Source organism: Lissotriton helveticus, chromosome 3_1 (genome assembly GCF_964261635.1).
Source record: "Lissotriton helveticus chromosome 3_1, aLisHel1.1, whole genome shotgun sequence".
NCBI lineage: Eukaryota > Metazoa > Chordata > Amphibia > Caudata > Salamandridae > Lissotriton > Lissotriton helveticus.
This window is the reverse complement of record NC_136061.1, coordinates 944,360,866-944,385,898: the sequence shown is the minus strand read 5'-3', so window position 1 is coordinate 944,385,898 and position 25,033 is coordinate 944,360,866. Positions and strand designations below refer to the sequence as shown.

General features: G+C 43.2%; 1 protein-coding gene across 1 annotated transcript in view; it reads right to left on the bottom strand.

Annotated features, from left to right (window-relative positions):
* Nucleotides 1-25,033, bottom strand: part of LOC144824184 (putative methyltransferase DDB_G0268948) — a 244,810-nt gene that overhangs the window by 167,184 nt on the left and 52,593 nt on the right. The window contains exon 2 of the mRNA XM_078683339.1: nt 2,635-2,795. Coding sequence (XP_078539465.1) covers nt 2,635-2,795 — 161 coding nt within the window. The remainder of the gene's footprint in view (nt 1-2,634; nt 2,796-25,033) is intronic.

Genomic DNA, 25,033 nt, shown 5'->3' with positions numbered 1-25,033 from the left:
CGGTGGGGAAGCACCGGCGTCAGCCCTCATTGATCTGCATAACAGGGATATAATGTGCTTGCCTGTCCCACTTGTGCGTAAGCTATCTAGTGTCTGTATGAGTTGTGGTATCAGAGGATAAGTGGACCATATTTCTTTAAATATATTGACTAGGACAGCGTGTTGTAGGTATTGTCCCTGCCCCAACCCAAAAGCTTTGCAAACCCGTTCAAACATAATGAAGCACTCACACAGATATTTTTCTGAGAGCGAGTTACAGCCCCCCTCCTGCCACACCCTAAATTACATATTGACCATTACTTTCCGGACCGGTAACAACTCCCCCACAGTCAATTCCCGATGGAACAGAGCATGCCTAAGCATTCGCTCCACAAACAACTGCCACACACATGCTGTCTGCCTAGCCACATAAGGTGCTGTTTCCGGGGTACTTGCACCCTCCATGAATAAGGTTATCAGTTCAGATGCAGGCACTCCATCGCAGATGAGCCATTTCTCCCACTCGGCAAACCACCTGGTCGCGTGCTGCAGATGAGCAGCATAGTAATATAGCTCCATTCTGGGGGCCTTTAGTCCACCCCCCTGGTACGTACGATATACAGTTGCAAAAACAACTCCTTTGCCATCCCACCCAGCAAACGTCTATCAAAAGGGAGCCCAGAATATTCATTGAGTTATGGGGCACATCGTATTCTGTAACATATACAGGCAGCAAGGCAGCAACACCATTTTGGCTATCGCCAGTCTACCTATTAGGGATAGTGGTAGAGTGTTCCAGAATCCAACAGAACCCCTTAAAGCCTCCAACATTTGGTTGATATTTAGTTGCAACATTTGAGAGTCCTCACCTGCCACCTGTATGCCTAGGTACCTAAAGTGTCCAATCTATCATCTCAGTCCCAGTTGAGGGAGCGACTCCACTGACCAACCAGCCAACTGAGCCAGAGGAAAAAGTAAAGATTTGCTCCTATTAAGTCTAAGCCCAGAGCAATTGCAAACTCCTTCAGCACCCGTAACAGTTTTGGTTCTGCCTCCTGGGGTGCGGAGACATAGAATAATGAATCAACCTCATACAGAGATATTCCCTGGGAAGTTCCAACAACATTAATACCCCAAGTGGCCAGATCTCTCCGTATCCAAATCGCCAATGGCTCTATTGCCAGCGTGAACATCAGCTGAGAGAGTAGGCAGCCCTGACGCGTCCCCCTCTCCAGCCTCCACTCGCCTGACCTGCTACTTCCCACTCGGACTCCAGCACCAGGCGCTGTATACAGGATCTGCACCCATCTTCTAAACTTGGGGCCGAATCCAACCACTCTAAGCACCTCCAAAAAGTATTCCCCAATCTACAGAGTCAAAGACCTTGTCCAGGTCTATAGACAATATGGCCAGTTCCTTGTCTCTTTGTCGTGTTTCATGTAAGATATGGGACAACCTCCTGATATTCATGCCTGTATTAAGAGTTTATATGAACCCACATTGATCCTCATGGACCAAATGAGTCATTTGAGGGGCCAGTCTGGTAGCCAAGACTTTACATAATATTTTCGCATCCGAGTTGATTATCGTGAATGGTCGATATGCTGAGGGGTCCTGTGCATTCCCCCCGCTTAAGGAGCATGACATTTTCCCCATCGCGCATTGAGGGAGGCAACGCCCCCAACTAAAAGGCCTCCTTGTACACCTGCAAAAGAGGCTGTATCAACTGATCCTAGTATGCCTGCAAAAAAAACATGGGAAACTCATCTGCACCCGGGACCTTGGATCCCGGCATGGCTCGAAGAGCCTCCTGCATTTCCTCAACGGAAATCTGGGCATCTAACTGGCTCTCAAAATATTGATTGGGATTCCAGCATTTGTTAATTTCTGCCATTGTAGGACACCCGGGACACTATCGAATCAGGTGTAGAATGTGGTATTGGAGGTGAGGGTGGATCATATACAGATGTTGCGGGCAATGAGATTTGACAATGAGCCTTTTCCTTTTAATGTACAGTACTCTGCTGCTTCCTAGCTGGGTTTGCATTATATGAATAACAACACATACATTGATCAAATAGCCAGAAACTTTAGAGTATTCAGAAATCATGGAGTAAATGCAAGAAACATATTTTAAAGGGTCAGTTACAAACAATAAAATATCACCAATCTAAGCTGATAGTTTTATATAAGTATTATTTATTTGTCTACTATGTAAGTCTAATCTAAAAAGAGAGGAGACCATCCCATTCATAAACAAGAAAGCAGAATGAGCTATATAGAACACTTTACAATATTAACAAATTTATTCCAAAATTACATTATGGCCTAACACTAAGTAAGAAATCCAAAGAAAAACTATTACAAGCTTTTTCAGCATCTAAAGTTAAAACTCCACATGGATTTTTATAGTGGGAAAAGTTTACTAAACACCTGACATAACAATTTGGTATTATTAGTTGAGTGCCTAACTTTCAGAAAGCCAGCATGAATGAGTGACTGGATTACCTGTGCAACTTTGATGCGGACCAACATGGCAATGTGGGTGCCAAGCTCAGCAGTACTGGAGATGTGGTTGTCTTATTTATTTTTGATATTGGTTTAGAGGCACCCTGGAAAATAGCATACATGAAGTTTAAAAAAAAGTCAACTTACTTGTAGCTCACATTGCTGGCGGACATAACACTCTCTGCCTCTTCAATCTGCGATTCACTCATATCAACCCCGACAACCTTCTCAAAGTAGGGGGCCAGGATCCGTGTGCTCTGTCCAGTGCCACAGCCAACATCCACCGCAATGTCAAAGGGCTTACCTTTCTGAAGAAGGACGACAGAAGAGTCTTAGCAAGACTATCACATGAAGGCTTGGTTCGTAAACAAAATACATATTACAGTGATACTGTGCGCCAGATGCCTCTTAACATACAATGACAATCATATTTAAATTAATCTGAACTCACTTTAATCAGATCTACCCTGCTGGAGCAGATAAGAACTTAAAATATGGCCAGTAATCATCTAAAATAGAAGCAACAAAATGCATAATTCTCTAATGCAACCTACAAAACAATGTAATTAAAGCTTTTATTTATTCATCATACACTAAAACAAAAAATAGGGTTTATACCATTTTCAAAGCACTCTGGAAATTAAGCAACTAAGGGGTTATATATTTGTATTTCCTATTCCTAAAGAGATCACCCAAAACATTAAATTGACAATTATCTCGCTAAAACAATGTTGATTTTATTTACCTGAGACCTAACTTAAACCTGAGTTACTCTTAGTTGTGACCATCCTCAAAAGGAAGAAGACAACATAACGTACCATAACGTATTTTGAAGGGCAGCTTTAAATCTTTGGTCTTTTGGGTGCTGAATAACAAATGACGATGGCTACGCAGCTCAATGATACTCATGTTAATCAGCCTTGGAAGAATGAAAGGCTGAGTGGACTTGCCAGAATTCAAATGCATTCATGGGATCAAATAAAAGAGAGGATATATTGCTCCACTAAGTCATCAGGCCTGAATATTGCAGGAGTCCTTACAGTGTGGAACTGTAAACAACACTAATATTTTCAAACAATAGATCACACTTTATTGTTTGGTTAATGTAGGTTTCTTTCAGGTCACAAAGACTACAAGACATGAGGTGAGGATGAGTTCCCTCAAATGGAGTAGTTGCTGAATGAGACCCTCCATCATTGGTGCAGTCCCCACAAATAGATTCAAGTTTTATAGCAATCCTTAGTGTGTGAATGGATTTTAGATGTCTATCTATATGCAGATATCTCCGCAGTAGAGGGGAAGAAAAGTATAGGGAAAAAACATTCACCTGACCTAAATCTCACACAGCTGACAAACAGTAACCTAGCAAGCACAAAAATGCAGCCAATGTCTTAGGCTTTGCCCTCTGTCTCTTGGACTATGTTACTTTGCTAACTGCCAGAGACCGAGTTGGACCTGTCAGTCTTGGGGTGGTCCTCCACCAAACCTTTTGCCTGCTTACCTCCTCTTTTTGCTGTTTCTTTTTGTTGGCCTCAGGACTCTGAGCTTTTTATCACTGCGAGACAGCGTTAAAGTGCATGTGCTTCTCCCCAACACATGGTAACATTGGATTATTCACTTATTCAGAATTGGTATCCTTAATTTACCTGTAAGTCCACTGTAGAGGGATATACCATATCCCAAGGGCCTGTAAATTAAATCCTACTGGTGGGCCTGCAGCACTGATTGTGCCACCCACACCAGTAGCCCTTCAAACATGTCTCAGGCCTGCCACTGCAGGGGCTGTGTGTGCAGTTTACTGCAATTTCAACTTGGCATCTAAAACCACTTAAACTCCCCTTTTATTACACATATGTCACCACTAAGGTAGGCCATAGGTAATCCATAGGCAGGGTGCTGTGGAAGTAAAAGTACTTTTACGTTTTGCATATCTTGGTAGTGAAAAACACCTACATTCATTGTCACTACTATGAGGCCCACCCCTCTTATAGGTTCAATCAATTAATCGATCAGGATTTGTATATCTTGGCTGCATCTCCTGGGAGGCTCACTAGGCATTGGGGGGTCCTGTTGTGGGAATCCGTTGCTTGTTCCCATTGGTTGAACATCCAGTTCTTGAGGCCATTCCTGAACTGTTGGAGCAATGGAGCTGCTCTGAGGTGTTGTGGGAGGGTGGTCCAGGTCTTAGTCGCCAGGTGGGAGAAGGAGTGGCCAACGATGTTCGCCCAGCGGATGCACTGGGTAGCTGCTAGGAAGAGGGATCTGGAATGGAGTTCCCTGATAGGTTGGTGGGATTTCACTCATTTGTTGAGGTACACTGGTCGTTTATTGTGTAGTGCCCTGTAAGCGTGGGAGAGCAGCTTGAACTTAGTGACTGGTAGCCAATGGAGTTTCATGAGGTGAGGGATGATGTGCTTCTGTATTGGGAGGTCGAGGATGAGTCTGGCTAATGAGTTCTGGGTGGTGTGGCATTTCCTCAAGAGTTTGGCAGTGATTCCTATGTAGAGGTAGCTGCCATAGTTGAGTCTGTAGTGACTACAGCTTGCGTGACAGGTCACCTGGCGTTAGGCAGGAGTCATCCGAAGACCTTTCTGAGCATTTATAGGGTGAGGAAGCAAGAGGATGAGATGGCACTGACCTGCTTCTTCATGGATAGCTTGCTGATGAGGATGATGCCAAGGTTGTTGGCATATTCGGTAGGTTGGGAGAAAGGCCCAGCTCGGGTGGCCACAATTCCTTATTCCATAAGGTGTCCTTGCCTTTCCCGAAGATGAGAACGTCTGTCTTGTCTGTGTTGAGTTTGAGACAGTTGTTGTTCATTCAGATGGCTTCATCCTTCAATGAGTTCTTTGCAGATGGTCTGATTGCAGAGGCTAAAAGTGTGGTCGTGGGATTGGGTGGAACTCCAGAGTGAAAGGATCTCATTTTGTATGTTGTTTACTTCTTGGTGAAGATGTTCCACAAGGTAGGCAGATGGAGGTGACTGTCAGTCAGCCGCCATGAGGAGGTTGATGTTGTCTTTTACATTGGGAAGTCCTTATTACACTTTCAACTGTATTTCCTGATTGAGAAGGAGTAGCTAAGTCATGTTTTATGTCTTTGGAATGGTAATGATAATTTCTCTACACTGATAACATTGGATTTAACATTACTTTTAGAAAGCTGGCATTTCTCTGCTCTTAAAGTTCTGCGAGCCTGAAGCCTGCCTCCATTACTTGTCTGGGGTGGGTGGCAGCTTGACTTTGTGCCTTCCCTTTAGACAGCCACACACAAAGCAAGGTTAGGTGAATCTGAGTGCCCATGACATCCTGAAGGCTCATCGTGGGCAGGATGAGAGGGAGGTGTTGACACTTACACCTGAACAGGCAGTATCCTGTCCCTACACAAAGGGTTGATAACCCCCTACAAGTCACATAGTCTGGCGCCAGGCTGGGATGAAATTACTTTTGTGCACTTCAGAGAACCTTCTTTGAAGTCACCCTCACGTCAAAGGCAGATTGGGTATACATACTGGGTCTCTGACCCCATCTAATCAGACACTTCTGGAACTGTAAAAAACCTCGGTCAGAAGAACTACTGTGCTGCTACAAGGACTGTCACTCTGTAAGGATTGCTTTTCTGCTATGTTGCCTGCTGCTCTCTGATCCTGCTGAGAGGCCACTGGACTCTGCCTTGAACCCAAAGTGATCTCCTAGGACTTGTTGGCTTGCATTCCGTTTTCAGAGACTCAGGGATATCAAGGTCACATCATCTGCTCCTTTGCCTGGTCGATTGGAAGTGGAGCCAGGTGCTTGCTCCAGTGTAACCTCCGCATCCTCTGCTTGCATGAATCAAAACCAACGCAACTACCCTGTTGTGGGAGTGGACCCAACACATGCACTCAAAACCAATGCATCACCTCCAGAAACTGACACATTGGAACCGTGTATCACTGCTGTAGCAGTTTGGTAAACTCAACAAACCCCCTTGACTCTGGCGCTTTGTCTTCACAACCACTGCATCACCACCATTGTGAGAAGAAACTCATTGCACTCCCTCGATTGTGGGATCAACATCCTGCATCTCGCTGTTGTGACCAAGATCAAGCTACTTTGTTGAATTGGTTTACATGTCTCCTGTATCCAGCCTGCGCTCCATTATGGTCGGCTTAAACTTTTGACTTTGCCACAGTCCAGTGCAACCAGATAACCCCCATAGGCACTTGATGCTTCTAAGCACTAGGAACGCTTTTATTCTTTAAAAATTCATATCTTGACATCTACTTATTTGAGTTGTGTTGTTTTGGTATTGATTTATTTATAAAATTATTGTCTATTTTTCTATCCTGCTGTGGAGTCTTTTGTGGTGTTTTTATTGTCTTACTGTGTGTTGTGTTGCACAAATGCTTTACACATTGCCACTTAAGTTCACCCTGTCTGCTCTTTGCCAAGCTACCAGAGGGTGAGCACAGGTTAACTTTTATTGTATATCCTACTTACCCTGACTAGGATTGTGGTTCCTGGTTAGACATGGTGCATACATCTGCCAACCAGAAACCCAATTTCTAACACCTGCTACAGCCTTAACGATGGGGATAACACCACTCAAGATGTGTGATGTATTCCTATAGGTTCTGTATCGATCCCCCTATTCCTGACCCTATTCTGGTTAACAAGTTAACTAGCAGCCAGCCCATGGTGCTGAAAACCCCCATGATGCAGGAACCGTTATCTGAAAAAGCCACACTACGGCACAGGAACGTGTTATCTGATTAGGTCATAACGCTTGCCATCTAATTAGACAAGCGATATTCCTCCAGCCCCTGATAAGGCATACGGAGTTCTCAAAACAAATCAAACCTATGACAACCTGGGAAAAACCCTGCGGCCATTGTTTTGATTTCATCGAGAACTTCAGCAAAAGAATGTGCTAACGACCAAGTCTTATGACATCCTTATTGACGTATCTATGTCCATCCTTACGTCAATCTCGGCACCTTAAAGGTATAAATATTACCGATATTGCCCTATGCAAACACACTCGGTGGTGACGAGATCGGAGCAGCCAGACTTGCCGAAGCCCAGAGCAGAGCAGACCCCGCTGGCGCAGCCCCGCCTTCCTGACGCGCTGAGAACGACACGCTGCCTTTTCTCCTGCCGAGAAATCCAGCTCCGGCGCTTCCGGGTAGCCCTCGCAGGCAGCCTGGAATATCGAGACCAGAGACGAGAGATACCATCCCTCATTCATCCTAGATTCCAGGTACAGAACTGAATAACCCCTCACAGAGAATTCCATAGTCAGTCACTTGGCTAAACAAACTTAACTTAAACTGTAACTTTCTATTCCCACCCACGTATTAGGCTTAGGTCAGGTACACGGGGTAGGCGTAGTTAGAAACACCAGTTGAGTACGATTAGTCCAATGTATATATGTATGTATCTATTTTATTCATTTTAAACCTTCATATGGCTTAGAAACCATATCAATGTTTTTACAGTATTATTTTATACTTCTGCTTTTAATGTATGCACTTTACTTAACCATAAGTATTGCAATAATATCGATCCATTTCTCTTGTATGAGAAAAGAGACTGATCAATAAATAACATCTTTTATTGAACACGCCCGTCTCTTCCTTTTCTCTACAATCTGGTGAGACTAAGAATGCACGTACTGACTGAGTAAAATAAGTCGTCTTTTGTTTTCACACGACTCTAGAGATACACTCTTGATTAGGGGAGAGCAAAGTTGTCATGTTCTATGGTTGTCAGAAACTAAATCCCTTCTTGTCTATCCAGGGAGGTTCAACTCCTCCTTGCCTATTCGAGAAAGTTTCTAGTGAACTCTGAGCTAGCTGGCAAACCCAAAACTTTAAGTCTAATATCGACAGTAGTAGACCTAGTTAACGTCTGGTCTAGGCCTATACTATTGAAGGTATTATTCCAATGCGCAGAGCCTATTGGGATAATAGGAACTACACTACAGATGGAGAGGACCTTCAAAGAGGAGGAGGCAAAAGTTAAAGTTACTTTTGTTGTTGATTACTTGAAGGAACAAGGGTCTACTTCCATACCCCGACAGTGGAGGGGAGAAAGCAGCCATATGGCAGGAACTGACAGACTTTGTCAATTCATTGTAGATATGGGTACGCACTGTGGGGACCTAAAAAACAAAGTGGCAAGTCAAGAGTACGTTGGTAAAGGAGAAAAATTCCTGGACACAAGTGCACAAGGCTCACCTAAACTTAATCTCAATGTTAGTAGACCTGAGTGATGCTTTAATTCTGTAGGAGTAATTTGAGTAATTTTGTTCCTTCCATGTTAATCTTCTGATGGGAAATTAACCAAACTTACTTGATTACTCCTGGTTGTGTAATTTAGAGTAATCTGGGGCAACAATGCTACCATAGGAACACAGGGATAGGTAGTGAAAATAGTGCTAAATGCAGGGTTATACTTCTCACATAAAACAGCATAATCTCTTGAATTTTGCATAATTCTGCAACAGCAAATTACATGAGATACAACCACCAGCGCATGAAACCCCTGGGTGTACGAGCGCTATATAAAATCTTGTTAACATAACATAACATAACACCTCTACCCAAGAGAAGATTTGGGAAAGGAAAAAATGTAAATGAATGATCACAGGATTTTCCAAAACAGAAGTGTAAATGACATTAAATAGAATGTCCCTTAGACTTTTTATGTTCAATCAGTGTGATGTTCAGGAATGATGAAACTCCACTCCTCGCTAATGTTTTGTCTACCGCATTGTCTACCACATTATAAATACATGCCACAGTGATCACAACGATGAGGACAAGAGTACACATGAACATTGTACCTATAATACATTGCTATTGCAGTGGAACTTCTCATGAAAATTAGAAGCACAGAGGAAAGGAATTCAATTGTGTAACCCTCTACTCTGCATCTTTTAGGGATGCACTCAAAGCACTTGATGAGATTTGTGGGGATAACTAGTTTGGTGTAGTTTAAATATCACAGTGAGAGGGGGAGTCCAGTTTGCATGTGTAAGAATGAAATAACCTTGTCCACCTGATTCTGGGGGAATGATGAATGTTTCCAAACGTCTTCAAATTCTACTGTCAAACAAACACAAAAGAATATGTTTGTTAGAAGCAGATTTGGGAAAAGGGTATAGGATGAAAAAAAAAGAGGCTGAATATTGTAACTGTGATTTGTCATTCATATGGACAGTGCTATTAAAGGAGTGCTGATATCTGAAGATAAGAACAAGTGGCCAGTTCCTAATATGACATGATATACCTTATATCTGCATATCCAACTCTCTAAACTTGGTAGAAACCCTGAGTCTTCCTGGAGCTAAAACACATTATCAGCTATGAAATCAATGTTAAACATTCAGAGATGTTATGCTTTTTCAACTACAGACAAAAACCTTCCTTTAAATGGGAATATGCTGTGGGATTTCATATTTTGTTCAAAGCGACAGATTCATAAACATCATCATAATAAACGCTCATTATGATGATAACATTCTCCTGAAAACAAGCAATCACTTCCCAACCTGTCTAAATCCATCAATACAATATATGTGTCAAAATGGCTGTTGTCAAAGTCTAAATCGATAAAGATTCTTTCAATTCCCTTATGAAGTGACACGTTTATCTAAGTACAAGTTCATAATCCTAAACTGATAGCTCCTGAAACAGTACTTGGAAATATAGTCCAAGTTATCGACCATGAATAGTTTCTTAGAATTCCTATCTGCAACCAATGTAAACTTTTGTCAAATCCAAAAGTATCACAACTAGCCTTCAAGGTTTCTCTTAATGCTGAAAACAAAATCCTGGCTGGAGCAACTATTTATCCCAATAGCCTAGCAAGAGTGTCTTGACCACAAGCTGCATCTGCTCTGGGACTTCAAAGTTACTGCCACCTTTTGCAAACCCACTGAAGGTACTGTGACGTCATAGGACATGTAAGATCACTGACGAACTCATGCTCATGTGAATGACGTAGCCAGTCCAGTGAGATGTGAAGCCCCTTTCCAAGCAGCATTTACACTCAGTGTAGACTGGCAGTCTTTCCTGCTTCTGAATCTTCACACCATCAGATAATTTGGTGTATTGGACTTTTGCACTAGTCGAGCATGAAGACGTAGGTCCCTGCCACAGATCACAGGCCACCATCTCAATAATCAAGCTCCAGTTGTATCCAGGTTACTGGCAGAGAGCTGAAGCAGCACCAAACATGCAGCATGACAATTGGAGGCTGGTTCCCATGATCACTCTTCAAGACCAAACCACTTCTAATCTACTAAATATTACAATTGTCTTCTAACATTTATGCATCAAGGCTCTTCCTTACTTCTTTTTCAGCATTTACCTGAGCTGGTGTTAATTTGGAGCAAGGCGTGTCTCTGCAGAACAGGGTTTCAACAAGAGCACATTGAATATGGGAACCATTGTCATGGACTGAGGAACATTTAACTGTACAATAACGGGATTCACAATTCGTTCAATGGAAAATTAATAGACCAATGAACTTGGTTGTGAATTAAAACATGTTCTTCTAATGCAAAATTCTTTATTACTTGACAGATTTTATCACTGACTACATATTTGTGTATGGTGGGGTTTTCTGTTGAGCATACAGCTCATAATGAGCCTCAGCTTTTTCAAATGCTTCATGTGCTGACTTTAGAATTTACTTTAGATCATAAAATATTATTGTACTAACGGAACTAATGTAGACGAGGAAGAATCTTATGGATATTTTCTGGGATGATGTCCATTCATACAAAGGAAGGGTGACACGCAGTGTCTGAAATTTCTGTTTTGCTATATGTAAAATCTGCTAGCTACAATGTGTTACTCCAGGACTCTTGAGGTAGAGTAAGACTCTATATCTTAGATATTGCTCAGTACATTGATCCACCTGTTTGTGGGTGGCAACTAGAAGACTCATGGGATTCCAAACCTAATTCTCTATACAATGTAGACCCACACTTAGAGGTAAATTGAGAATCCCTGTCTGCTACTAAAACGTGTGGTATTCCATGCAAACAACGGATATGGTGCACAAAACCTTGTAAAAACTATTTTGAAGAAGGCAAACTTGGTATTGAAATGAACTGCTGCCCTATCCTTGTTAGATGGTCTACAAGCACCAGAATGACAGTACATTTTTAACTCTCAGGCAATTCTACAATAATAACCTTGGATATAGTATGCCAGATTTGAGGATGAACAGAAGTGGCATCAAAAAAAGATCTATAGGTATGTTATATGAGCTCTTAACATATCCACAAATGGAATACATATACACTCCCCCTTTACATCTCTAAACAAAGTGAGCCACCAGAAATACCTTCTAACTTCTACTAATGTTGTAGCTATTCAAGGATGCCCAGCAATCTTCGAATCAAATCATGAAAACAGCCTGATGACTTATCTGAGCGGAGAGTCAATACATCATACTGGAATCCAGTATGCCATCCATCTCATTTTGAACTTCCTTTGCTCTAACTAAGACTTCTTTGTCAATAGACTGCATTTCTTTGCATATTGTTGGTAGAACTGCTTATACTGTGGTTAGAGCTATATAGTGACTTTTTTGAGTCTCACATGCAACTATCAATGGGGGATTATTAACCACTTTACTTTGAAGTTTAGGTTGACTCTGTTGGGATAATGGGTATGTCTTACCATTGCTTGTACCTGGTGCATGGTTAATCACAAAATTATAATCAGAAAAGAACAATGTTCATCTAAGGTATAGGAATCAATGTTCTAGCTGATTTCAAAAACTGCATATATCTGTGATCAATGTATACATCTACATGTGGTCTATACTGTTGCTGGAGCCAGGGCCAATTTTGGAGTTCAGTTCTATTTGGAACAGCAGCACTGAACACCCCCCTATCAATGAAAGTGCAGGTGAATAATGAAGAAAGGAACACAGAGAGGGAAAAGGCTGGAGGGCAAGTCTTCCCATAGGGTCAAAAGTACCCTTGCCATGACACAGTTTATTGATGTTGACATAGCACTTCAAGAACTAGTAAGGCAAAGGTCACAGTTCGAAATACAGTACTGTGAAATAACCAAGCAGCTCTCTGCAAGAATGCTGGTGGGAAATACACCATAATATGGCATTTTATTCTGAATATAAAATGCAGTGTTTAGATGCAGAGAACGGTAAACGACCAAAATATAGAATCCAAAATATAGAATGGACAGAATATCGACTCCAAAATATAGATAGGACAGAATATCGAATTACCAAAATATAGTTAGTCAGGATATCGAATTTGGGGTAGGAAATATCGATTTCCATAATATCGAATTTAAAATATTGATTTCCATAATTTCCAATTTTTTTAGTGTTATGTATGGTAGTATATGTGTTAAAATTATGAATTAATTTTGTAATGTATGTTTATTTTTTTTAAGTAATAAATGTTATGTAATTTAATTTTTGCGTAATTTAATTCCGTAGTGGGTTGTGGGTTTATCGGAGAATAGGGTGGGAATAATTCAATTATAGTAAATTAAATATACATTTTTATTTATATGTATTGATAATTAATTGATTGATAACTAATTATGGATTGGTAAGTAATTTTTATTAATTGGTAATTAATGTTTATTAATTGGTAATTATTTTTTATTAATTGATAATTAATTTGTATTATTTGATTAATTGATAATTATGTTAATTGTATTATTTATTTGGAGCGGGTTGTGGGTTTATAGGAGAATAGGGTGGGAAGTATTTTAATTGTAATAAAGTTAATATTTATTTTTATTTATATGTATTGATAATTAATTACTTGATAATTAATTATTAATTGGTAATTTATTTGTTTAATTGGTAATTCATCTTGATTAATTAATGATTAATTTTTCTTAATTGATTAATTGATAATTATGTTAACCGTATTATTTATTATTTGGAGTGGGTTGTGGGTTTATAGGGGAATAGGGTGGGAAGTAATTTAATAGTTATAAAGTAAATATTTATTTTTATTTATATGTATTGATAATTGATAATGAATTAATAATTGGTCATTAATTTTTATTCATTTGTAATTACATTTTTCAATTGGCAATTAATTTTTATTAATTGGTAATTATTTGTAATTCATTTTTTATTGGTATTGATAATTAATTTAATTTTATTTTAATAATAAATCATTACTTTCCCTACTGTTGCACTCTCTGGCAGGGGAATAGTACATTTTACCCCTATGCTATCCAACGCGTTCCCTACTGTTGCACTCACTGGAGTGGAAATAGTATTTTTTACCCCTACGCTATTCAATGCTTTCCCTACTGTTGCACTCACTGGAGTGGGAATAGTAATTTTTACCCCACCGCTATCCAACGCTTTCCCTACTGTTGCACTCTTTGGAGTGGGAATACTAATTTTTACCCCCACGCTATCCAATGTTTTCCCTACTGTTGCACTCACTGGAGTGGGAATAGTAATTTTTACTGCCCCCCCCCCCTCCTCTATCCAACGCTTTCCCTACTGTTGCACTCTTTGGAGTGGAAATAGTAATTTTTACCCCTACGCTATCCAACCCTTTCCCTACTATTGCACTCATTGGAGTGGGAATAGTAATTTTTACCCTCTCACTACCTAACAAATTCTCTACTTTTTTTTTTACATTTTATTTAATATTTCTACATTTTAAGCTTTTTTACATTATTTTTAGTATGTTTCATTTAATTATTTTTCAAAAATTCGATATTTTAGTTAACTATATTTTAACATTCTATATTTTTGATTCAATATTTTATTACTTACCTGTTTGTAGATAGGGATTCTATATTTTATACTTCGATATTTTGGAGTCGATATTTTGGGCATTCTATATTATGTCCCTCGACATTAAGTCACTGAACCCCAGAGAACATTAAGACCCAGTTAGGTTTCCATTTATAAACAGTAAATGATGTTGCTATGGAGCCCCAGGAAGCATTTGTAGTGTGTAGCCTATCGTTAATTTCTGAGGCACATAGGATTACAATATAAAGTGTTGTAACTTACTTTGACAAATGAGATCATTCTCATAGCTGATGAGGGGCTCAATATTATTTCTCAGTGATCCGGGATGGCATTAGAAGTAATCATAACACCCACTGATCCTACCATTACCTCTGCAGCCCAGTAAGTACATATTGAATGTTAGTGTGCATGTGTGTATGTAGCAATGTATGCATATTTGTGTGTGTGTGCTGTGAATGGGGAAGTGCAAGTGTGTCTTTGCATCTGCTTATGTATCGGTGGGTGAATGTGTTTGTGCATTCATGCTTATTAATGGATAGGTGTGAGTATGGGCATGCACATCTGTTTGCAAATACATGGGTGTGACTATATGCGTGAGTGTGTGGCCTTCTGACTAGATGGGTGTGAGTATGTGTGAATGTGTTTGAGAATAGATGGTTGTAAGTGCACATGTGTGTCCTTTAAAATGAATGGGTATGACTGTGTGTGCTGCTTGTGAATGGGTGGAAGTAAGTGGGCATGTTTGTGCCTGCCCAACTATTCCAACAAGATACCGGCTGCTAATGGGCAGCAGGACTCTGTTCCCAAGCAGCAATGTGTGAAGGCATGCAGCCTGCATTCTGATCTAATGGGCTTGCCATCTTACCTGAGAGAGCAGACTGAGTGACAGCCTGCACCCTGAATTGCCTAATTCTGCTTCGATTTTGTTCACATGAGCACGGGCTGCATGAGCTGGTGGTTACCACTGTTCCACCTAACCCAGTGTCTGTATCTACTTGAGACAAAGGACTTATATCTCTCAAAAAATCTTACCCTGCCAAGAACAGGCTCGCCATAGCGAATGAGCAGGGGTGTTTCTCAAAGCCTGATGGAGCTCTGTTCAATTTGTGGGTGGTGGAAAAAAAAAGAGCTTTTCCCATTGAACTTCCCATACAAATTTCTGCTCACTGCAGCAGCAAAATCACTGAGTTGAATTACACCAAACTTAGGATAAAACTAGAACTTTACACAGAAAAGGGCATGTTTGTGGTTTTTTGTATAGCCACTGAGTAGTTTTTGAGGGTGAGCAGTCAAAATATCGATTTTTAAATATCGACCTACATTAATAAGTGGGAATAGTAATTTTTACCCCACGCTATCCAGCGCTTTCCCTACTGTTGCACTCCCTGGAGTTGGAATAGTAATTTTTACCCCTACGCCATCCAACACTTTCCCTACTGTTGCACTCACTGGAGTGGGAATAGTAATTTTTACCCTCCTGCTATCCAACGCTTTCCCTACTGTTGCACTCACTGGAGTGGGCATAGTAATTTTGACCTTGACACTATCCAACACTTTCCCTAATGTTGCAATATGTGGAATAAGTATATATATTAATTTATATGTAGATGTTTAATTAACCGCAAGCGTTGGTCGGCTTTTCCCGCGGTAGGCGGCATTTTAAAAATTACCGCGTTACATGACGAGCTCAGCTCGTCATCAGCACACGGCAGGTAACGCTGATGACGAGCTGAGCTCGTCATCAGCATGCAAGGGGTTAATTTGAACATTATATGTACTAGTTATTATTTTTTAAATATGTTTTAATATTTCTATCTATAATTGTTTTTAATTATAATTATAGTTATTATTGACTTATTTTTACATTATTAAATCATTTAAAAAAACTATATTTATAACATCGATATTTTTTATAACTATATTTTTTTCTCAATATTTTTGTACTTACCTTTATGTAGATAGGACTTCGATATTTTTGCCTTTGATATTTCTGTGTCGGTATTTTTGTAGGTTGATTTTCTGTCGTTCAATATTTTGTCAGACATTCATTTTTGAGATGCTTGCATTACAAAAAGATGTCAAGGGAGGTTCAAAGAGTTAATTAGAGATGGACTTTTGTCGATCTTGTCTTTTAAATCATAGCCCCTTCTGTTTGGATCATTGAACGATTTGGGTTTCCAAAATTTGAAAAATAAATACATTCCATTCAAAGGGGGACATTACAGAATTCCAGCCACCGGAGCCTAGGTACTGAAAAAGGGCCAGGGGAAGTATATGAGTACAGACGGAGCTTCCTCTGACCCCATGGATGAGGTGGGATGTCCCAGAGGATTCAAATGGCCAGAACCTGGCCACAAAATCTACATAATTTTTATTGGGAATCTTGAAAAGAATAAAAATCACAGGGCAACTCTGCATGGGCAGTCATCATGTACAATGAGCTCAATGGACCTGTGTCTAGTGCAGGACCTGGCTGTAGTCCAGGTTTTGTGCCCATGGGCAATGCTGTATGACCAAAGCCATGCACAGATGGTGGAGTGGCAGAGAGGCTAGAAGAGGGAATGGCTGCAGGCCAAGTTTGCAACCAAAGGCCATGCACAGCTAGCTGACTGGAATAGGTTGCCCCAGAAGCCCTGCCAACACTGCGCAGCTGTTGGTCGTGACTACCTGGTCCTAAAACATTGGTGTTCATGTGCTTAGAGTACATATATGACCTGAGACATGGCCCAATTGCACACACTAAAAGAAACAATTAAAAAAAACTCTGAACTAAGATGGGCCTTGTGGCTGCACAGTGACTATGTGTCACATGGCAGGCTGGCTGGAAGGGTGGATGGTTGCACGTCCTAGCTGCAGGCCAAACCTGGAGCCATCTGTTGGTGTGCATGGCCAAAGTTTGTTGGTCAGGCCTGACTGCATGGCAGTTGGCCACAGGGCCTAGCTGCAGGCCAGCCCCTGTACCCACCCCCCTTGCTGTGAGGGCTGGCCACAAGGGAAATTAGACAATGTTCCTGCACCCCATCACTCTCCGCATTGGCTAAGGGCAAGTGCAGCAGTGGTTAGTGTTGTACCTGGACTTTATCTCTTTTCCCCGGGTTTGTATTTCCTTGTTACTCTTTTGATGTCACTGTGAGATTACCTGGTGACATCATAGAATGTTGGGGGTTTTGCCTGAGCCTACTGGCAGTTGGAGGCAGGCTGAGTGACAGGGAGGTCACTCCTGGTGGGGTCTCTTAATTACCATCTTGACATCTGGACCTGTAACTATCCTGAATAAAGCAAGATAAATATATCCCTGACTCATGGACTTCTTTTACCCACAACAGTTAGCTTCATAGAATGTTAGATAGAGGGCCTGATCTAGTGCTACATGAGCCAAAGGTTATGCACAGCAGTGGTTGGCTCAGTGCTCAGTTGGATGCAGGTCTGACTACAGCCTAGGCTCTTCAGCCAAAACACAGGTAACAGTAGTAGCTGGGTGAGTGGCACAGGATCCAACACAGACAGGGATGAATGCCAAGATTACATTAAGAATTCACTGTTCTGGCTGAAGAGAGTGTGCATCAAATTGAAGTGCATAGATATGGTGCAAGGACCTGGCTTTTGGCCCCTGGTACATGCTGAGATGAAGAATTAGCGGGTGTGCACTGCAGACTTTGGCCCCATGGTGCATTTGCTGTGAGAGAGGTTGGTTGTAGCGACTGGCTACAGACCGAGTCCTATACCCAGGCCCTACAGCATACGAATCAGGCCATCTGTAGTTGTATTTGCAACACAGTTGGTTGAATGCAGAACCTGGCTACAGGGCAGGCCCTGCAGCTAACCCCCATGCAAGACATGCCTGGTTAAAAAGGAGACTGAGCGTAGGCTGTATGGTGGATTGAGTGCACAGCCTGGATAAACAAGCATCCAACAGATCATTCCATGCAGACATCCCTTGCAGCACGCATAAGGGAGTTTGTCTGTAGAGTGGGTTGGATTAACGGAGAATGAGAGACTGGGCTAGGAAGCTGGGTCTGCCTGCTTGTCTTCCGCTTGCACACGGAATTTCAAGGTCTGAAGGCATTGGGAAAGGCCAGTCTCCTTTTGAGTATTTCATATGACGGACATCAACAGCGCTTAATTTGTAAACAAATGAGTGCCGGTGCCTAAAGCTCTGTCCCGACCGTGCTATTAAAAAATTGAGAAACCGCATACAAATGCTGTCTAGTGTTGAATTCAACTCAGGCCTCTTTAATTCGCTATCATACACTGCTGCCCCTTTATCTTACTCTTGCTGTCCCTGCAAACCCAGTTTATCCCGGTTTTACAGTCTCTCTTTCTCCTTCTTTCCCATTTGTGTGTTTCCTCGTTTTCCTCTCTCTTGCTTGCAGTCAATATCTGATAAGGAAAAACAGCTGGTCCCTAAAAATGGGTGCCAGTGGGCCCCACTGGCAACCTCTGGCCTAAATTAAGCACTGGACTCCAATTTCATCATAGATTTCCCCAGAAGAGAGTGAATATTTGAGAACATCCTGGTATAAAGTGGCTTTGGGATTTGTTTTCAAAGAAAATCTAGTGTGTTACTGGCTTCACAACATTAAAATGGTTATTTCACCGAAAGCCTAGTTCAAGTTAGAGCAAAAGTGCAGCTGTTATGATAATTAAAGAGCGGCTTACATGGCTGGCCTAATGAGAAAGCTTCAGTAAGTGAATTATTTAATTATCTTAGTCTGAGATTCAGCCTTCCCTTGCAAGCATGTGCTGCTCAAGGGCTGGGGACCTCCTCTACAGTCTACTGTCTTTTTTTGTAAAATGATATTTGAAGTTTCACCTTATGCGCTGCTATTTGCACACAAGACACAAGACGCTGAATGTATGGCACATAAATATATCCTCCATGTGCAACCGCTTTGTGCACCCCCAGGGCACTTTGATATTACAGAAAGGGCCTCAGACTCTTTTGAAGCCCTTTCTGTAATACAGATAGAGCTACTGCATATATAGGGGCCAATTACGATTGGGTAAATTCCCCTACGAATAGTTGTACGGAGCGTATTTCCCATACAAATTGAACACCTTCAACGTTCCCGTACGTACGAGCAAGTACGATCCAAACCCAAAGCAGATCTCTGTGCGAATCGTACCAAACACCATACGACAAAAAAATACGTACGGTTCACGCAGTACGCGACGCCCGTACGTAAACAAGCAGCAGTTTCCGGCCCAGCAAGTACAATTCGTGTCGGCGACACTCCGTACAACCTTTTTTCTACGGGATCTGAAAACATCCGTAAAAGCAGAGTCCGGCCCGAACTGCACCCCTGGTACGCGACATACACGCCATGAACCGCATCGTCCTTGTCATCCCAGTCCTGTACGCCTACGACCTGGTGCACAGAAACCGACGGCGCAGACGGTGAGTACAATGTACCGCAACAACGGAAGTGTACTTGTACAGTACGTCTTACACGCTCGCATATATCACCATTGCAATAGTGATACGAGCCGCACACACTCGATGAATGTTGGGGTACGGTGCGTTTCACACGGTCGCGTATGGCACCATTGCAATAGTGATACGAGCCGCACACACGCCATGAATGTTGGGGTACGGTGCGTGACATCTGAGGGGTGAGTGGAAAAGACTCCCAGCAGTATCCAGACATATGAGGGGTGGGTGCAGAGGACCCCCAGCAGTGTCCAGACATATGAGGGGTGGGTGCAGAGAACTCCCAGCATAGGCCAACAGTATGGGGGTGGGTGCACAGGACTCTCAGCATAGGCCAACAGTGTGGGGGTGGGCACAGAGGACTCCCAGCATAGGCCAACAGTATGGGGGTGGGTGCACAGGACACCCAGCATAGGCCAACAGTATGGGGGTGGGTGCAGAGGACTCCCAGCAGTGTCCAGAGATATGAGGGGTGGGTGTATATGCCTCCCAGCAGTGTCCAGACATATGAGGGATGGGTGTAGAGGACTCCCAGCAGTGTCCAGACATATGAGGGGTGGGTGGATATCACTCCCAGCAGTGTCCAGACATATGAGGTGTGGGTGCTGAGGACCCCCAGCAGTGTCCAGCCATATGAGTGGTGGGTGCAGTGGACTCCCAGCATAGGCCAACAGTATGGGGGTGGATGTATTTGACTCCCAGCAGTGTCCAGATATATGAGGGGTCGGTGAAGAGGACTCCCAGCAGTGTCCAGACATATGAGGGGCGGGTGTATATGACTCCCAGCAGTGTCCAGACATATGAGAGGTGGTTGCAGAGGACTCCCAGCATAGGCCAACAGTATGGGAGTGGGTGCAGAGGACTAAGCATGGGCTGAAAATTCGTTCTGCTCGTGGAATTTGTGAATTGTTGGCAATTTCGCGGTCCGCGAATCACGCGAAATTGCCAAACAATTCGCAATTCGCGAGTTGGGGGATTTTTTTGGGTTGGTCGCACTTCAAAAATACAATCTCGCGCGCGTAGCGTTGACTTACCGTGATTCTGAGTTCGCCGAGTTGTTTTCCTCCCGGTTTTCGTGCGCTGCGGCATTTTGGATCTGGCTGCGTGATCGAGTGAGACTTTTCGACCGCGAGTACTTCATGGAGTCCCGCCATCTTGCACTGCGAGACTTTCAGAACTCGAATACTTCATAAGGGACCGTGATCACGCATCGTGAGAGTAAACAATAGCGAATACATAGATGCGACGTGCCGCTGACATCCGGCAGGACATTTGAACAGCTCGCTTTCCCGAAGTCGCAAAAATTTCAATTCGGCACAATAAATCTATCGCTGGCAGCATAAACCTTCTGAAAATGATGATTTGGATCAGAATAACTCCTCAGATTGACATTTGGCTGCACTTTTTTTGTGCAAGGAGTCCATTTTGGGGGGTGGCAGGAATGAAGTGCCCCAGAGTCTCCAACTTGCTGTTGCAGTTCAGCAGACTCCTCCCAGTGCTTTGTCCATGTCCTGGTCACTTTTCATTTGGATCTGGAGCTGGAAGGATTACTCTTTGTGGCTGCTGCTGGATATTTGTATTTGAGGACTTTTTGTTTCTATCACTTTTGGATTTGAGATTTTACAAGTGAGTTGATGTTGTTTGTTTGGGGCATTGCAGTTGCTGCAATTACAATTTATAAACTTTTTCACACTTTAACAAAAATATATTGTGGGTAGCCACAGTATCCAGTAGGCCCAGGGTTAGTCATGGGTGCATGATACAACTGTTTCTGTGAGTTTTGTTGAACTTAAATATCATTTACGGCATAGATGGCATGCAATTGAATAGCTCACTGTTATATGTGGAAGTTTTTTTTAATTTTGGGGTGCGTGTTAAAGCCACACTAGCCAGTAGGCCCAGGGGTAGTCAGTGGTGCATGGACCAAATCTTTCTGTGGGGTCTCTTGAATTTAAACATCATTTAGGGCATGGATGGCATTGGATTGAAGTGATTTTTGTGTGTCTTTCGATTTTTTGGGTGTTGTTGGGGCCTGGTCCAGGGCCTGGCCATGTGGGAGGGGGCCATTTTGATGCCTGGTCCTGGCCTGGCCATGTGGGTGGGGGTCTAGGGGCCATTTTAAAGCCAGGCAGTGTGCTTTGTGCCATAGGACTGCACCCAGTCTGCCTTGCTTTCACCCATTATGCCCAGGGGTACTCAGTGGTGCATGGACCAAGTCTGTCTGTGGGGTCTCTTGAATTTAAACATCATTTAGGGCATGGATGGCATTGGATTGGGGTGATTTGTGTGCGTGTATTTCGATGTTTTGGGTGTTGTTGGTGCCTGGTTCAGGGCCTGGCCATGTGGGTGGGGGCCATTTTAATGGCCTGGTCCAGGGCCTGGCCATGAGGGTGGTAGTCTAGGGGCCATTTGGATGCCAGGCAGTGTGCTTTGTGCCATAGGCCTGCACCCAGTCTGCCTTGCTTTCATCCATTATGCCCAGGGGTACTCAGTGGAGCATGGACCAAGTCTTTCTGTGGGGTCTCTTGAATTTAAACATCATTTAGGGCATGGATGGCATTGGATTGGGGTTATTTTTGTGTGTATTTTGATTTTTGGGGTGTTGTTGGGGCCTGGTCCAGGGCCTGGCCATGTGGGTGTGGAGTGGGAGGCATATTGAGGCCAGGCAGTTTTTCCCATAGACAGTGAAGCTTGCGGGCCAGTAGGCCTAGGGTTATGAATGGGTGCATGAAACAACTCACTCTCTGTGGTCTCTCTTCTATTAAGTTTAAACATCCATTTTTGATTAGAATTTATTTTGGGTCTTTCCGTTTTCCGGTGTGTTGTATTAATAATAATAAATGCCTAGTTGCAATAGTATTAATTGAAGCACGACATATGCAACATTTATTTAACTGATGTTACTCTGGCTTCTTTGCTTTTATGTGCACAAAGACTGAGAACCAGGAATCATCCACATTATCATCACTTGTTGTAGTGCCAGGAAGAAGTCCTGCTGCGGTGTGTGCACAACGTCACGTGACGTCACGTGTGGTGGCCACAGACAACTCTGCAACTCATGCAACTGCATCCTGCTGTACTGACATCTGAAGAAGATGGGCCCAAAGAAAGGTGGCCGTAGCTCCTCTATCAAGAAAGTTGCCAGTGCCACTGCCAGTAAGAAGGAGCAGAAGAAGCAAGTGGCGCCACTTCCTTCTGATGACCTAGATCTTGATTGGCACCCACCAATTCAGTCTAAGAGGGAGGCACATCATGAGCCGACAAAGCTAGGTAAAACGAAGGCTCCCGCAAGGCTTTCAGTTATGGCTGATGACGAAGAAGAAGTAGAAGTGGTGTATTCTGCTGCTGATGAAGAGTCTGACGATGAAATGAAATTAAATAAAAAAGAAATTTAATAAAGCGCACTGCGGCCAAGCGGCTTCCTGACGCTGAGACCAAACTAGACTCAACTGAGGAAACCAAAGGAGCTAACAGGGAGAAAAGAAAAGAAATGTTTTCAAAGCTTTGCGAGAGTGAGCATAGGTGGGAATAGAACGGATAGAGAGAGGGAGGGTGTTCCAAAACCGAGGGGCCTGAACCAAAAAGCGGGTGCCCCCCGTTCTGGATTTACGAAAGCGGGGGACATGTAGGAGGGAGAGAGAAGAGGAACGAAGAGTGCGGGTGGGGGTGTAAGGAGTAATCAAAGAACTAATGAAGAAGGGGGCTGAGTCAGTGTAGGCCCGAAAAGTCAGACAGGCTAATTTAAAAAATGATCTGAGGTGCACGGGGAGCCAATGGAGGGACTTAAGTGCAGGCGTGATATGAGATGATTTGGGGAGGCGGAGGATTAGACGGGCAGCCTGGTTTAGAATGGCCTGTAGGCGTCGGGTTTCATAAGCAGGAATGCCTAAATACAGACCATTCCCATAGTCAAGGCGAGAGGTGATAAGGGCCAGGACTATGGATTTAAGGGCGTCCGCTGAAAAATACCGGGAAATCTTCCGGATGAGACGAAGGGACAAAAAACAAGAGGATACAACGGAACTGACTTGGGCGTGCATGGTAAGGTCATGGCTGACCTTGATGCCCAAGGTCCGAACAGAGGGGACCGGAGAAGGGGGGGAGCCGAAGGAGGGGGGCTAGTGGATCGGGGACCAAGGGTTGGAGGGACCACCCATGAGGACAAGCTCCGTTTTATCGGGATTGAGCTTTAAATGATTGGTGCACATCCAATCAGAAATAAAGACTAGAGTGGAGCAGAATTTAGGAAGAGAGATCGAGGGAGAAGAAAGATCAAAGACGAGCTGGAGGTCATCCGCGTAATTATACACAGAGACCCCCAGCTCGCGAAGGGAAATAATGAGAGGATGAATATAAAGGTTAAAAAGAAGAGGGGAAAGGGAAGAGCCTTGAGGGACCCCACAGGTGACTGAGCGGGGGGGGAGCAGAAAAGCCCGAGAGGTGAACCGCTTGAGACCTGCCCGAAAGGAAGGACGCCAGCCAAGAAAAGGCTACGCCACAAATGCCCGCTGCGCTGACACAGTCGAGAAGAGTGGCATGATCGACCGTGTCAAACGCAGCGGACAGGTCGAGGAGAACCAGGGCTTGGGGAAGATTGGTGTCCGCTTTCCCCTTGAGTTCGTCCAGGACAGCGATGATAACTGTCTCCATAGAGTGTCCTGGTCGAAAGCCTGCCTGGTGGGAGGCCAGGAGGTGGTTCTCCTCGATGTAAGAGGACAGGCAAGAAGTGACATGGCTTTCGAGGATCTTTCCCAAGTAGGGGAGAAGGGAAATAGGCCGGAAATTAGAGGGGAGAGAAGAATCTAATCCGGGTTTCTTTAGAATGGGAAGAACCCTTGCGGTTTTAAAAGAAGAAGGAACAGAACCCAAAGTCAAAGAGGCATTAAGAAGAGCAAGAGGAGGAGCGGGGCAACTGGTAAAAAGAGCTTTAAGGATCCGTGCCGGGGCACAGTCCGCTGGCGAGCCGGATTTGACTTTGGAAAGCAGATTGAGAAAGCAATCTGTAGAAATGGGAGAAAAATGATCCATTGACGAGGAGGGCAAAGGAAGGGGACAGGGAATGTTAGCCTTTATATTGGCGATCTTGTCAATAAAATAATCGTTGAGTGAGAGGCAGAGGGTCTGGGTAGGGACAAGACTGGTGCTGGTGCGATCAGAGGTAGCGAGATGATGAACCAAGGAGAAGATTTCTCGAGGTTTATTGGCAGAGAGAGCGACTCTCTCAGTGAAATAGTTAGTTTTAGCCGTCAAGATCGCTTTTTTATAATCAGTAAGAAGGAGTTTATACTTGGCACGAAGGGTGGGGCAGTAGTTACGTCTCCAGTGACGTTCCGAACGCCTAAGACCGAGCTTA